The sequence below is a fragment of the Tenrec ecaudatus genome, chromosome 16 (assembly GCF_050624435.1).
Source record: "Tenrec ecaudatus isolate mTenEca1 chromosome 16, mTenEca1.hap1, whole genome shotgun sequence".
In the NCBI taxonomy this organism is placed as follows: Eukaryota; Metazoa; Chordata; class Mammalia; order Afrosoricida; family Tenrecidae; genus Tenrec; species Tenrec ecaudatus.
In genome coordinates this window covers 107,805,654-107,821,463 of record NC_134545.1, presented here as the reverse complement: position 1 = coordinate 107,821,463, position 15,810 = coordinate 107,805,654, and the positions used below count along the sequence as shown (strand labels likewise).

Genomic DNA, 15,810 nt, shown 5'->3' with positions numbered 1-15,810 from the left:
CTACCTATAGGACATGGTCGGATTGCCCCTGTGGGTTTCTGGGACTGTCACTCTTTGGGAACAGGAAGCCTGGTCTACCTCCAGCAGCATGGCTGGTGGTTTCCCACTGCTGAGTTTGCGATTAGTAGCCCACGCATGAGCCACTCCGCCTCCGGGGCTCCCTGAATGCAAAGTAAGTACCTGTGTGTTGTCCTGGGTGTGCAAATGCCCCTTGACCACTAACCCAAAGGTACCATGGAAGAAAGGCCTGGGGATCTTCCCTGGAAAAGTTATGGCCGCTCTGGAACACACAGAGCCACCAGGGGTCGGCATCAACTCCGTAGTGGCGAGTTTGATTTTTTTTTTTTTTGCAGTTTGGGGGGGGGGGCAGGCAGCGGCGGCTTATATTATTTTTTCACAATTGTTGGATCAGAATTCAGTGAAAATAGAACTTTTGAAGTTGATTGGGCTGATGTCTCATGCAAATGTACATTTTAATTAAAAAGATCACCTTGCGAGGTCATTCTGTAGCTCCGTAGAGGTGAGTCAGCAGGCTGGCTTCCTGGAATAGCCCACCGTGCAGAGTTCAGCTTTTGGTGGGCCTTTAACTAGACTACGTGAATAGACAGCTCTGTGCTTCAGCCTGCTTTGTGAACCTCATTCGGTCTCACTGGACTTTGGGATGTTACACAATCAGAAGGCATCGCCTAACATTGAGAAACCGGGAATGAGTGCACCAGTGGTGTGGTGGTCACATCTTGAGGGGAGAGAGGATGATTACCGCCGTCCACAGTTCCAGGCCAGTTCCATGAGATGAGATCAGATGTGCCTCTACCCAGCAACCTTTTTGCTGATTCGTATACCAACTACCCGATCCCAGGGGCAATCTCTACTTCTCTGCCAGGCTCCATAATTCATTACCACACTTAGGATTATGGAAATTATTAGGGAAGTAACGAGTCACAGTTCAAGTTCAGGAGTGATTCAGGATACAGTTCTTCCACGTGGACCACCTCTTCACAGCCACGCTGCAGGCAGGATTTCTCATGTCACTAAATGCTTTCGCATTGCCAGTAAGAACCTAGAGGCCCCCACTCTGCTAGTAAGTCTCCTGCCTGAAGGTGCTCATCTCTCTCCCTCCCACTCTGCAGTCTTCTACTGGGTCTCCTGGTTCCGTTACCCCTGCCACAGTTCCTCCCAGGTTGTAGCCCCCTCCCCATCCCCCTCTCTGTCTTCTGAGTCTAGGATGCTCTTAAGCACAATTCCCTGGATCAAAAAGATACACTCCATTCCTGGCTCTTATTTCTTGATGATCCTGAGGCTATCCTATCGTTCCTGGAATGGCTTATCTTAAGCCAAGCCAGGTGGCAAAACTGACCAGCCAGTGAAGATGCCAATACCTTTTGGCACGATCCCACTCTCACAAGGGTGTCATGCACCACATCTACATTACTGACAAGCTGTCTGATCTGCTCGGTGGGCCGTGGTATCACCCAGACAGCTGTGGGCGTTACAGAGAATGTGGCTACATAGTAAGTAACCCACTGCCACAATGACGCAGACATTTGAAGTCCCCACAGAACTCCTCCGAACATTCAGGGAAAGTTGGTGGTGCATTCATGGTGTCGCCCCCACTCCCAGGAGCCCTGCCTGCCTGGTGCTGCAGAACTGCCTCACCACTGTCATGCTGGCGAGCCCACTGTGGCAGCTGCCGTGGCAGTCCAGCTCCCGAAGGCCTTCCTCTTTTGCGCTGACCCTCCACCGAGCCTGATGTCCTTCTCGAGAGACTGGTCCCGACTGACAACGTGTTCAAAGACAAAGTCTCGCCATCCTCGCTTCTCAAGACCGTGGCAACTGCGTTTTCTGCGAGACCGATCTGCACGTTCCTCTAGCAGCCTGTGGTGCTCTGGGTATTCGTCACCAGCACCCTGACCCCAGGACATCACTTCTCCCTTGGTCACCCTTGCTCACGGTCCAGCTTCCACGTGCACATGCGGTGATCAGAAGATGCCAGGGCTGGGTCAGACGCACCTTAGTCCTCCGCGGGCTTCCCTGCTTTCTTGTGCAGCAGAGATGCCCATGGCAGAAGACATCGTGTGGTTTCTTGGCTGCTGCTTCCATGAATGTTGATTGTGCGTCTGAGTAACACGGAGCATGTTTGACCACTTCACCTTTCTCCCGTTTCTCATGATGCTGCTTATTCCGTGGTCCTGTTGGGAGGCACTGCTTCCTCTCCGCGCGTTGCAATCCATCCTGAAGGCTGCAGTCTTTGATTTCCATCAGCCAGCACGCCAAGTCTTCTTGGCTTCCCGCAGCAAGGTGTGTCATCTGTACAGTGCAGCTTGTTCACGAGCCTCCTCCAGCCCTGATGCTCGGGTTCCAACCCCGATGCCTGTCTTTCGTGGCGTCACTTCGGTCTGTTCCCGCAACTGCCCGTTGGTCTAGGTGGGATGTAGTGTTACCATGACTGTACGTGAACACTGCTAGTGCTTTCTGTACGTGCACGGGGGGCTTCGAAAAGTCCATGGAGAAACGGGATGAAAGGGACTGAAATTTCCCATGATCTTTCTGAAACTCCCTTGTAAGCCTAAACATCTAATAATTGCCGATAGGCAATAGGGCAGGATTGGCTATTTGAGCTGTATTTAGTATGCACCAATAAGCTAATCTATTAAAATTTGAAAGCCTTAAGTAAGCTTATTAACTTGATTTGCTTACTTAAAATAAAAACAAAGTCAACATTTTAAGAAACCTGTTAAGTTTTTAAAAGTCACCGTGGAGTTTTGACTGTACTTTGTTCCAGGAAAGTTTGATATAGGCTCAGGACCAGGGTATGCAGGCCCATGGGTGCCCGTGCCCCCTAGAATGGCAGAGCAGGAAGTAGCCCTTCAAAGGTCCCTGCAAGGCGTCCTGCCTTCCAGTTAGGCACGTCCCACCTGGGAGGTAAAGGTTACAGATTCCCTGTTTGACAAACTGGGCGAGCACTTGGAAGACCCTTTCAAATCCATAAAAGAGCCAGTGGTCTCTAGCCCCAGGCCTCCCGGCCAGGTGTCCTCTATCCTGTCCAGGGTCCCCACAGCCCACAGAGCCCATTGGGAGCCCAGGGCCTGGCTGTGGGAGGGCAGGCCAGTGGTGCGGTACAGTTGAGCATACACTGGACACTAACCGGGAGCCCTGGCATCTCAGTGGCTCGGCACGCCTGCCAAACGCACCAGCTGCTCCTCAAGAGAAAGACGTGTCTGTGAGCTTCCATAAGGAGTACAGCCTTAGGAACACCCTGGACAGGTCCCCTCTGTCCCAGTAAGTAATCCACTGGCAAAGTCACTGTCCTGGGCGGGCTGCTTGGAGCTAGGACCGACCCCATGGCAACGGGCTCTGGTGCCATTCACTCGGGTTAAGCTGCCCTCCCCTGCCTGGGTTCCAGCTCCTGCTCCTGTGATGAAAAAGGAGGAGGATGTGAGGTGCCATCGAGTGGTCCCGACCCCTGGTGACCCTGTGCACACAGAAGGACAGCCCGGTCCTGCGCTGTCACCACAGTTGTCACGTGTGAGCCCATCCCTTCAGCCACTGTGGCAGCCAACATGTCGCTCCATCTCCTGAGGACCGGCCTTCCTCGCTTTCGCCACCCATCTGCTCTACCGAGCTTTTGGGAAAAGATGGACAAGTGGATAAAAAGCCCTTAAGGTTGAAACTTCTCCTTCGATCGTGTGCAAACCCCCCCCCCCCCCCCCGGAGTCCTTTAGAGTGTGAATGAGCGGGCTCTGTGCAAGGCGCTGGCGTACAGCGAGCACTCCATATAGGCTAGTCACGTGTGCATCCTTGCCCTCACTGCTGTCCGTCTGTCTTTCCTAGTAGACAGTACCGCTCTCCAGGTAAGGCCTGATTTGCCGGGATGTAAATGAGCTGTGTCACCACCCATACTGTCAGGTCAGCTGACTCTTCAGCTTGATTTCTTCAATTAAGCAAGCAGTGAGTTCATTTAAACTCCGGGCTCAGCCCTTTACCTTGCCACAAAGTTGTACGTTTCACAAATGGGCTGAAATAGTGGTCCAGTGATCCTATCCAGAACAATAATGACCTTGTATTCCACGGTATTCTAAAGACAGGAGAAAGATGGGGCTCTCTGCTCCCGGAAAGAGTAGTCTCCCAAAGGCACAGGGGCAGCTCTGCCTGGCCCACAGGCTCTCTGTGAGTCGGCATCCCCTCGTTGGCACGGGGTGTGGTTTTTGTGGGGGGCTAGACTGAAGACCTTTATTCGTTAACGATGCCCCTGCTCACCAAGGAAAGCCTGGGGTTGTGAAATGCCGGGAGAGTCGGGGAGCCTTTGGAGAGAGCAGAGACAGGCCAGCCTGGGAATCCAGCCTGCTAGCCCCCAGAATTTGGAGAGAACACGCTTCTCTTGTGCCAGGCGAGGGCTGCTTCAGCTGTTCCCACCAGCCCCTTTTCTTGCCCCAGGAGCTTGCACCCAGGGCCAGCACTGCCAGCAACACCTTGGATTCATGACACGCTGCGTTTTGAATGAATTTGTACTCACTGTGTGTTCATAAGCCTTTTACTGTCGCCAGACTTTTTGCCACCCCCGTGTTCAGTTACGCTAAGAAAGACGCTTTGCTCTCCGTGGGCGGTGCCTTGCTGCAGCGATGCCAGGCGTGCCACACAGAAGGCATTGCCGTTGTTTGTCCAAGGCGAGAGGCTGACGGTCAGGCGAGGTGGACGGTGAGGACAGAACTGACGTGGTGGGCTGCATCGTGTTCTGTTGCTGCTGTAACCTAGACTCAAGGCTGAACCAACACCAGGCTCTTGTCTTTGCCCGGGGGTCGGAAATCCAACATAGGGCTCGCCGGGCTCCACTGAGAAGGCTCTGCCCATGGAAGCACATTGCCCACAGTGTAACCTGGCCGCTGGCACCCTGCTGAGAAGCAAGAGCAGTCTGGCCCTGCCCAGTACAGGGAAGAGGGAGGGCGGGGTTGTGTTTCCAGCAATTGATGAAATGGTGACGCTGAGCTGTGAGTTCGATTGTGGCGTGTGCTCCGTTTGAGTTGGCGGAAGGCTGGCTGTCTGTTGCAGCCTGGCAAACCCCCTGGGAACTTAGCACGGGTAGTTTAAAGCAGCAGAGACGGTTTGTTATCTCGTGATTCTTGGGGTTGGCTGGGCTCTGTGGGTGGTTCTTCTGCTCCTATTGCTACTGGCTTGGCACTGTCCGAAGGGGCGTTCCTCACAGGGTTGACTCCGTAGGCCACTGGCTGGGAGCTCAGCTTTCCTCTCTTCCCATTGGCCACGCGTGACCTGGGGACCTCACAGTGTAGCCAGGGATCCCAAGAGGGTGCTCTGAGCATGCGGGTGCCTGGGAGTAACTCAGTATCACTTCTGCGCACTTGTAAGAAAAACACACAGCTCAATAGCACAGATAAAGGGGAGGGGAACAGCCTCCACCTCTCAGTGGGAGGACTCGCCAGACATGTGAGTGTCTTCCACCCACCCCAACAGCTAAGTGGGCTGTGTAAGGCGTCACGGAGTTCCTGGCAGGATTCTGTTGTCTCTTAATTCCATGATTGTATGGAGAAATGTTTCTTCTGTCCCGACTCTGCTGCAAGTTTGTATCAGCTAAGGATGTGGGATTTTACTATCACGTGATTCTTAGCCCTGGTTTTATTGATTTGGTGAATGAGCTTGGTTTGATGAGCATTGATTCAGTGGTTGGACTTGGTTCTCTAATGTCGGGTCATCCTTGCATGCCTGATCTGATCGTACTGTTGATTTTGTTTTCGGATTTTGTTTGGGCTTTTTGCTTTTGTGATCATGGGGGCTACTGGTCTGTCCTCTCTTGTTGGGAATCATCTTTGCCTGCCTTGGCCAGGAGGGTCATGCTGGCCACACAAGATGAGGTAGGGAGGATCCCTTCCCTCTACATTCTGGGAGGATGTGAGTCGTACTGGTGTCAGCTCTTCTCCAAATGTTTGGGAGAATTCTCTGATGACTTGGCCGGGGCAGGACTTATTTTTTGTTGGAGGTATTTTTTAAAGGACCTCTTGAATTACTTCTTTTATTACGAAGGCTGTTCAGATTTACCACCTCGCTGAGCAGTTCTCCGTTTTTCTCCTGCAGAGCAGTGGGTGGGTCCGAACCACTGGCCTTCGTTTCAGTAGCTAACTTGGCTCATCAGGACGCCTTAGGTCTTCATGCTGGAAACCTGACTCTTCCCCAGGTGCTAAGTGATCACTACTCTGTAAGGAAGCCTTTACTGTCACTACCAAATTTAGGGATGGAGGATTACAAAATCGAGAAACCAAAACTGTGTCAAGGAGTTCTGTGAGGAACACGAAGCTGCACTTTTTTTTTTTTCAGGGGATAGCGCGAACGCAGTCCCCCACTACCACAAATTATGCAGTCGAGTTTCCCACATTTGGGGAAATCGCAGGGGTCAGCACACCCGGAGTGCAATGGGTGAGCCTCGCCCTGGGAAAACCACCTTCGTGATCATGGTATCTCCCCGCTGCACTTTTTTTTCCCTAAAGTAAAACCATTCAGAAATTAAACCTAAGGCGATGGCGGCTTGCTTTACATGTAAGAGGAGAAGAAGAGCAGAGAATTGAATCTAAAATTCAATGTACCTTCTGATTCTTAGCGTCAGCCTGTCCTGGGATTTCAGGGTCTGAGTGCCTTGAGAGGGTGAGTTTTTAGGGTTGTGTCCTGCCCTTGGCCCCGCTTCCAGAGCACCGTGTGCGTGTGTGTGTGTATGTGTGTGTGTGTGTGTGTGTGTGTGTGCAGGGTCTTGCTGGTAGAGTCAACCCTTGGAAGGGGCTTGGTCTGTTCTCTCTAGTGCTGAACTGCTGCTTCGCCGATGCCTCCCCTAAATGGGAGGCACTGAGAAGGCATGAGCCCTCTGAACCCCAACTACCCATCTAAACTAGCAATAAACTCAAACTCACCGGCATGGAAGCGATGCCGACTCACAGCGACCCTGTAGGCCAGGGCAGACCTGCCTGCGCGGGTTTCCGAGAGTTTAATGTACGGGAACAGAATGTGTCCCGTTTCTCCCGCAGAGTCGCTCACTGGGGATTTCAAACTGCTGCCCCGTGCATGACCACTCCTCCGCCCGGACTCCTCTAACTAGCAACCAGTTAAGGCAGATCAGGTGCAGTCAAATAATTTAAGTGACAGAACACCATGGATATTTTGATTTGTTCTCTTGCTTCGAGTCAGAATTTGAAATGTCATCAGGTGATATAAAAGGGAGCGGTATGGGCTGGATAGGATACAGGGTTTTCTCTTGCCTGGTGAGTGAGTGGCTCAGAGTGGCACAGGGCCAGAATTGACTCAGGCAGTGCATTTACTGAGCGGGTTATGCCGTGGGCAGCTAGGTATAAGGTCTGTGGTTCCAATTCACCAGCCGTGCTAGAGAGAAAGGCGTGTCAGTCTGCTCCTGTCCAGACCGCCAGCCTGGGAAACCCCGGGGAGCAGCTGTGCCCATCCTGCCGAACTGCGGAGGATCAGAGTCCACTCGGTTTGGTCTGGTCTGAGTGTTGGGAGTCAGAATCGACTCTGGCAGTGAGTTTGGTTTGGGGTATTGACTAGGAGAGAAATAGCCTGGCTTGAAGGAAGTCTACAAATATGAGTCTTGGCCTTTCTTAGGCAATTTCTTCATTTGAGTTTGAAGATGGAGTACTTTTCGCTCTGACACAGGAATATTAAGAAATGTAGAGATTTCTGGTTTCACTGACCAGACGAGACCTTACTAGTAAAAGCCAGCAAACACACACCCACACACATGCACACACGTGCGCATGCACACTCAAGCAGTGTGTGGAAAAATGGAATTAAAAGAAGGTGGAATTTTCCCAGGAACTTGTTGAAGCCTCATCTGTAATCTGCTAATTGACCTTCTGACCTTCTAAAGACCCACTGACACATGTAAAGTGAAAAGGTTTTCTCTCCAAATTTAATTTTACTGTTGAGATGAAAACCGGCAAAACCCACACCAGCCCATCCATTTCTGCCTAAACCAGAGGGCTTTCCGTGTCCCTCGTCTCTAACACAGGCACCCTGCCCCTACAGGTCCTCTCCCATCGCCCCCACCTGTCAGTTGCCCCCATGGAGAGCCCAGCATCTGCGGTGATAGGCTGAAGCAAGCCCGTGATTCATTAGCTGACCTCCCAATCTCTGGCCACCTCACGGCCAGCCGGAATGGTCAAAGGGCGAGCAAGCACCTGGGCCCTGCCCAGTGGACTACCCAGCCGGCCAGCCTCAATCGCAGCCCCTTTAGCTTCTGGAGCTTCCCCAAGCTGCCCCCTCCGAGAGGGCAGACAATAATCGTTAGGGCTGTGCTATTTCTTCCTGACCTCTCTGTGTTTGTGTCGCAGTTGCTTCATCGACAGCATGCTGGCCGGGGCATCTGGGCCCGCTCTGCAGGAACCCCGGAGGAGGTGCCCAGAGAGGACCTGAGGCGGGCACCGAGCACGGCTGGCCTGGTTGTGCACTCGGACCGTGGGCCCAGGTCGCGATGGGCTGCTGACGGGCAACCCTAGCCCACCCCCCATACCTCGCTCGGTCCGCAGCTGGACAGGATGGAAGCCGAGGAGCTGGAGGGCCTCAGTCCGTCCTCCGAAAAGCGCTACTTTCCCGAGTCCCTGGATTCCAGTGACGGGGACGGAGAAGGGGATGAGGAGGGCCTCCTGGTGTGCGATGACTTGGAGCTCAACCCATTTGACGGGCTGCCCTACTCGTCCCGCTACTACAAGCTGCTGAAGGAGAGAGAGGCGCTCCCCGTGTGGAAGGAGAAGTACTCCTTCATGGAGAAGCTGCTGCAGAGCCAGGTCGTCATGGTCTCCGGGGACGCCACGTGTGGCAAGAGCTCGCAGGTGAGTGTCGGCCACGGGGCCAGGACTGTAAAAGACCATGCTTGTAAATTAGACAGTGTTAAAACACTGCCACTTGAACCATTTCAAAGTGTAGTTTCCCGGCGATCGTTCATCCCCCATATTGACTCCACCCACTCACTATGGGCGTTCCCCCTGAGAGCCCCCTGAGGAAGCAGAGGCCCCCGGCTCACACCACCCATGACCACCCACACGGTCTCCAGCCATTGGCTTCCCTTCTGTGTGTGTATTTCCCAGAAGGGCATCATTCAAGACTGAATTAATCTGCTCGGCTGGACCAGAGCTGCCTTTCTCCTGGCAGCTTGAGGGAGCTCCGTGGCGTGGCCAGACTCCGTGGCATTTCTCCGTGGGCCTGGTCCAGAATGCAATCCAAAGCGACCTTGATTGGCGGCTTGTTTCTCTGTGGTCTCTGCACCTGGAGCAGCTGCGCTGCTCAGTCTCTCCTTGTGCTTCCGGCCAGAGGCGCACAGGGGGAGGAGCAGGTTTGCAGAGGGTCCCTCATGGTGGGCGTGTCTGAAGTTCCCTGGGGGTAGAGCTAGATGATGCACTGGATAGAGGAGGCTGAGTGAAGGGCACATTCCCCAGGCCTCTCCCAGTGAACCATCCCAAGCACAGCAACTGGTCTCTGGGCACCTGGAGCAGTAGCGGAAGAAAGGGGTTCTGGGAACAGAGGAGAATCTGGAACGTGTGGCTGATTGCCTGTGATTTGTCACACAATTCTGCCCCGAATGCCATTTCCCATCACTGTCAGTCCCCCGTTTTCCCTTCCTCCTGCCCCTGATGTGCCAGTCAGCTCTGGCCTGCACATTTGGCTTATCTTCTCATCCGCATGAGCTCGGACAGTGTTTCTCCTTCTGTGATGGGCTCTTTGCACTCGCACAGGCTCCCCGAGCCCCTTGAAGCGAGTATCCAGCGACTAGAGCCCAGATCCCGGCCTGGCGTCTCCCTTGGCCGAGGGGTGCTGCCTTGTGTGCACATAGCTCCTCTTGATGCTGTCTTCGGTGGCTAGGTGCTTAGACTCGCTCTGCCTTGGGCTCTGACGGGGACTGCTGCAGCGAGCGTGGCAGGGCCGGCTCTCGACGCTCTGCTCTTGGCCTGTGCCTGGGCGTGCAGTTGCTGGGTCAGATGCTCGTCCTCGTCCTGGGTTTGGGAGAAAGTGCCACACTGGTTTGCACCACAGCTGTTCCACTTGCATTCCTGCGCGCCATGCTGGGGGCTCCAGTTGCCCCACATGCTCGACTCCAGGGTGCGGGCGACGACAAGGACTCAGACGAGCTGTCATTTAGAAGCTCCATTGCTTAGAGCCCCTCCCTCAGTGTCCCGAGTAGGGCTGTCCGCGGCCTTCTGCTGGTAGAGCTGCTGAGTGCTGAGAGTTGGGCTGGTGGCATCCAGGGAGGCCTGACCTTCGGCTCAGGAGGCCACCCTCTGCGGTGCGCTGCAGTTTTGTGGTGTCTTCAGACAGTCACCGAGTGCCCCACCTTTGGGGAGGGTGGCATCTGGGGGTGGGGGGGGCTGGACTTTGGTGTAGAGCAGTCCTTGGGGGTCAGTCCTGAGAGGTTGGCTTTTCCGAGGCAGAATGCGCTGCCCAACCAGAATGACCCGGAATTCTGCCTTTCTTGCCGAAAAGAAGTTAACAAAGGCATGCGCAAAGGTGCAGCTTGTTCAGCCTTCCCAGTGCTCACAGCATCAGCTTGGCGGCCCGTCCACCCAGAGTAACACCCTCTGAATGCCACGCAGAAAGCCAGTCCTGCTGCGGCGTCAAGCACAGCCCTCCAGCTACTCTGCTGACATGGCTGCTCCCCAATAGGCCAGCAGTTCAAACCCACCAGCCACTCCACAGCCCAGGCTTCCAGCTGGAAAGCCCGCCCTTTGGAGCCGTTCCACTCCGCCCTCCAGACGCTTGGATCTCTACGTGCCAGAGGTGGAGTGGCGTCCACAGAGGAGCAAAGCCCCCTCCAGGCTCAGGGTGCAGCGGTGAGAGGCGCCGAGGACCACTGAGACCAAGAAAATGCTGCAAGGGCTAACTTAGTCGGAGCGGAGTCTATGGGGCGCGGTCACACCGGCAGAAGGAACAAGGCTCATCATCCTCTCAGAGAATTCTGGTGTCTCGGCGCCCCTGACATCAAGGGCGTCCACGTTTCCAGCATCGGCCAAGTCAGTGACTTTCCACTCTGAGTTTCAGCTTGGCGGAGTCTGACGAGACCGCACCGCGGGCCGCAGCTTGCCTCGAGATGCAGGGGGGCCTGTTGTCAGGCACAGGCGAGTCTACACCGACCCACAGCGATCCCACCCACAAAGAGCCACCGCCAGGTCCGGTGCCGCCCTTGTCCTTTGTGTTCGAGCCCGTGCGCCGTCTCAGCCACTGAGTCGGTCTTGTTGGCTGACCCTCTCCGTTACCAAGCATGAAGTCCTTTCCCAGGGAATCACATGTCCAAGGACAGGAGACGGAGGCCCGCCCCCTCGCTCCTGAGGAGCATTCTGGCTGGACCCCTTCCACCCCCGACTGGATTGTTCTCCTGGCGGTCCATGGTACTTCCGTCTTCTTCACCGGCACCCGGAAGCAAAGGCATGGATTCTCCTGGCATGCCTCTTCTTGCCCGCTCTCTGGCATGCCTCTTCATGCCTGCTCTCACGTGCTCTCCTCCGCTCCGTTCCCAGCGAGCCCCTCTGGGTAGGCTCAGCCATGCACGGCCTGTGACCTGGAAGGGCTGCCCTCATCTCTGTCTCATGACTGACGTAACCTCCTCTAAGGAGGAAAACAAGCAAAGGAGGACAGTGGACTGGCCAGTTTCTGCACTTGCAGGCCTCCGTGGTTTTGATGCCACGATCAACCTTTAATCTTGCAGAATGTGGTTGCGTGGGTCGTGAGGAACTTTCAGCGGCGCACAGCAGCAGGAGACCACCTGCTCCGGGGTGATTCCTGGGAGGCAGAGGTCAGATCCGCCTCCACTGCCCGACCTTCTCTATTCTACTCTGACACCACCCGTCTCTTGGGTTCCCTGATCCGCTGCAATGGCCAGAATGCTCAGACAGTGCTCACAGTTAAGGGTTTGTCAGGGGGTTGAATAAGTTACAAGTCAGGACATAAACCATTAAGGATACAGTTCTTTTGTCCAAAGTGCCTCTTCTCTCTCTGACACATCTCTCGGGCACATCCTCTCTGGCCCTCAGCCAGCAGTACCTTGGCCCCAAACCCCACTCCAGCAGGGGTTATCGAGCTTCTTTACTGCTGATGCATGCCCAGGGGCTAGCCTTCTGCCTGAAGACACTCAGCTGTACTCCCTCCGTGGTCTGGGAAGCCTCTTGCTACAGCCCCTGGTCTTGGTGCTGCAGTCCCTGGTGTCACCGCCACATCACGCACATACAGGGATCTTGCAGGAGCTCTGTTGCTGGCTCTTCTTTCTCGATGGTCATGGGATTCTCTTCCTGCTTCTGGGGTGGTGCACTTTATACCTAGCATGAGAGCAGAACTGACCGATCCCCAGCTAAGGTCTGCTGCTTCCCCTTATTTACATACCAAGTCCATGGGTAGGAGGTCCCCATCGAGTCGTTTCACTCCATCGCAGGTAGATCATGAAAAGCCGAACAAAATCAGAAACTTGTGAATGCAGCCAACCACCATTGAATCAGCGTTCGAGCAGCTACCCAGACCAAAGAAGAAAAATCCGACCGCCTACCCAGTGTTGGACAGTGGGCACAGCCATTTCAGCAAGCCACAGCTGTCTTGACCAGGGTCCACTGCCCCACGTTACTGCCCCAGCCTTGCCACTGTGCTGGAAAGAGTAGTTGGAAATGTGGCCTGTGGCATGCGGAGCGCGTCGCCACCTCTGTGTGGCTACGACATAACAGCCGTGGTGGCACTGAGAATGGGGTCACTGTGCGTGGCAAAGCAAGGCAAGTGGAGCAAATAGAATCAGACTTGAGAAGCATTTCTGGAAAGTAGATGAAGTTAATTGGTTCATTCCACAAATATTTCTGGACCACAGTCGTTACTGAGTACAGGTTACACATCGTGTGTGTGTGTGTGTGTGTGTGTGTGTGTGTGTGTGTTTCTCTGGGTTGACCAGAGAAACAAAATCGTAGACACTCATATGTGTATAGGAAAGAGCTTCATATAAAGAGTAATTGTACATTAAGAAAACATCTCAGTTCAGGTCAAGTCCATAAGTCCGATATTCACCCATATGTCCAGTGCCGGTCTGTGAATTTCTCTTCCGACTCACGTGGCACATGCAGTGATACCGAATGAAGGAAGATCACAGGCCAGTGGACGTGGATCCAGTGGCAGTGTGTTAGTCAGGGTTGACCAGAGAAACAAATTCGTAGACACTCATATGTGTATAAGAAAGAGCTTTATATAAAGAGTAATTGTACATTAAGAAAACATCCCAGCCCAGTCCAGATCAATTCCATAAGTCCGATGCTAGTCCATATGTCTGATACCAATCTATAGTCCTCTTCAGACTCATAAACACATGCAATGATGCCGAATGCAGGAAGATCCCAGGAAGTGAGTGGGGAGTCTTGTGGATCCAGTGGCGGTGGAAGCACCTCAACCTTGGCAGGGATCCCCACATGGCTCCTTCAGCTCAGGGCACTAACCTAGCTCCGTGTATCTTCTCAACTGCAGTGTCTCCCAGGGAGTCAGCCTGTCCCGCCTCCAATAAGCTATCTCCTTAGTGCCTCCAAATGAGGTCATCAAGCTGTGATCTGATTTATAGGCTAAACCCCACCCTATCACTCGTAAGTCAAATTGACAACAGATTAAGTAACTGCCACTCGGTGGAAGCATCTTAGCGCTAGCGTGGGTCTCCATGTGGCTCCTCCAGCTTCAAGGCTCTGGAGGAATCAGCATAACTCCATGTCACTTGTCAACAGGAATGTATCAGGGAGTAAGCGTGTATCCTGCCTCCAGTGAGCTATTTATCTCCTTAGCACCTCCACATGAGGTCATCAAGCTGCAACCTGACTGACAGGCTAAACTCCACCCCTTCACTCTTAATAGTCTCAAGTTGACAACAGATTATGTAACTGTCACAGGCCGTGATCCCCAAGATCAGCAGTTCGAAACCACCAGCAGCTCCACCGAGGACAGAGGGGCTTTCTACTCCCATCTTTCAGTAAAGAGTGATGGTCTCAGGAACTCACAAGCAGGTCTTCCCTGTCCTACAGGGTCACTATGGGTGGCAGCGACAGGATAGCAGTGTGTTTATTTTGTGTGTGTGTGTGTGTGTGTGTGTGTGAGAGAGAGAGAGAGAGAGAGAGAGAGAGAGAGAGAGAGAGAGACACTATTTGTTGACCAAAACAGAGGGTCTGGTCTCTCTGGGCACTGGACTTGGACCAACAAATCCAGGAAGTGTGACATGCACCCTGTTAGGGACGCATAGTCTCCTACCTGCACCACCACACGTTCATTGAGAAAATAGCCAGGCACGTGCTCAGAAGTTGTAATCCACATGTCACACGTGAGTGTCAAGACCTGCAGCTCCCGGCTTCAGTCCCAAGCGTGTCCCGCACTTTCATCTTTGCTAGCAAAGTCGGGGTCAGTAAGGAATCGCTGCTGGGTTGTGCCCTGTTGACAAGGCGGACGCCGCCCCGGTGCATCTGCACATTGAGCACTGGGAGGTTGAGGCTTTGTAGCTGTTGCTCTTCTGGGAGGTACTTCTGCCTTGCAGTGAGTTACAGCTATCTTTCCAATTACACTGAGGTCCCAAAGCCAAGAATTCAATTGTGTCATCTGAAAAAGCTCAAGTAATTACAAATGTTACAACTCCTCAATACCTTCCCACGGGCCAGTACCCGGCATGGACAGGCTGGAGCTGCCCAGAGGCCGTCACTCGGTTGGAGAGCTGCCTGGCACATTCCTTCTGCAGTGGCCGATGGGTTTGGAGCAGCTGTGTGCTTAGCCATTGCGCCACTGGGCTCCTTGCTAAGTACCACAGATCTCTATGGAAAGCAGTCTGTGGTGTACTTTGAAGAGCGCGTGTTAAAAAGTGAAGTGGATTAAAGACTGCAGCACAGAGATGATCTGGTGCTTCCTGCTGTACTAGTTGTTGCACAGTGAACTTGGTAAAAGTCTCTGAAGCCATACGACAGCTCAGACAAAGGGATCGTGAAATAAAATGACTCAAAGGCAGTCCAACCAAGGCTGGCTGATGATCTCACTGGGTTGATTTGTCACTACATTCTGATGATCAGTTGTCACCTGCGCCTCTTAGCTTTCACTACTCAAAAAACCAAACTCCTTGCCATCGAGATGATGCCGACTCACAGAGATCCCCTAGGACGGGGAAGACCTGCCCCTGTGAGTTTCCGAGACTGGATCTCTGTTCAGGAGTAAAAAGCCTGTCAGTGTCCCTGGGAAGGGCTGGTGGTTTCCACCTGGTGACCCTGTGGTTAGCAGCCCAATGCTAAACCACTGCACCACCCGGCTCCTAGGGACATAGGTAATGAGGCTTCCTGGATACGTTTATTCCTGCTCATTAAGACATTAAATGTAAATGCTTTTATTCTGAACTCTTGTCTTGCATCTAACTGCTATTTGAATTGCTTAAAAAAATAAGCTGTTATCCAAAGCTGCATTTTTGACTGGGCTTCCTTATAACAGCAAGGAAAATAATAATCTGCAAATTAAAGAGAAAAGCTCACTGCCATCAAAGCACATTCTGATTCAGAGTATAGGACAGGGTTAGAACTGCCCTGGGAGGTTTCTGAAACAGCAGGAGGGGAAAGCCTCCTTTCTCCCAGGGAGCAGCTCAGAGGTTCAAACTGCTGACCTTGTGGTTAACAGCCCAGTGTGTAACCCACTGCGCCACCAGGACCTCACTGATCTTTCCAAGAACACAGCTGACGTGATAGGTGTGTAAGCATAATAGGCGTGTTCGGCCCTTTAATTTTTTCGGCTGCCCTTAGCCTGGGAGCCTGACTTCTGGCCGTGGTCCCCAGCAGTGTGTCA

General features: G+C 53.4%; 1 protein-coding gene and 1 non-coding gene across 3 annotated transcripts in view; one reads left to right on the top strand and one right to left on the bottom strand.

Moving 5' to 3' along the window:
* The window catches only part of DHX32 (DEAH-box helicase 32 (putative)), a 35,912-nt gene that overhangs the window by 6,337 nt on the left and 13,765 nt on the right, over nucleotides 1–15,810 (top strand). The window contains exons 1-2 of one of the 2 annotated variants that reach the window (XM_075535063.1): nucleotides 5,364–5,439; nucleotides 8,340–8,837. In XM_075535063.1, coding sequence (XP_075391178.1) covers nucleotides 8,544–8,837 — 294 coding nt within the window. In that variant the 5' untranslated portion in view covers nucleotides 5,364–5,439; nucleotides 8,340–8,543. Of the gene's footprint in view, nucleotides 1–5,363; nucleotides 5,440–8,339; nucleotides 8,838–15,810 lie in introns of those variants that run through there. The other variant, XM_075535062.1, reaches the window with a different exon arrangement.
* On the bottom strand, nucleotides 6,322–6,482 carry LOC142430143 (U1 spliceosomal RNA). The gene has a single exon (XR_012780608.1). It is a non-coding gene; the product is annotated as a U1 spliceosomal RNA (small nuclear RNA).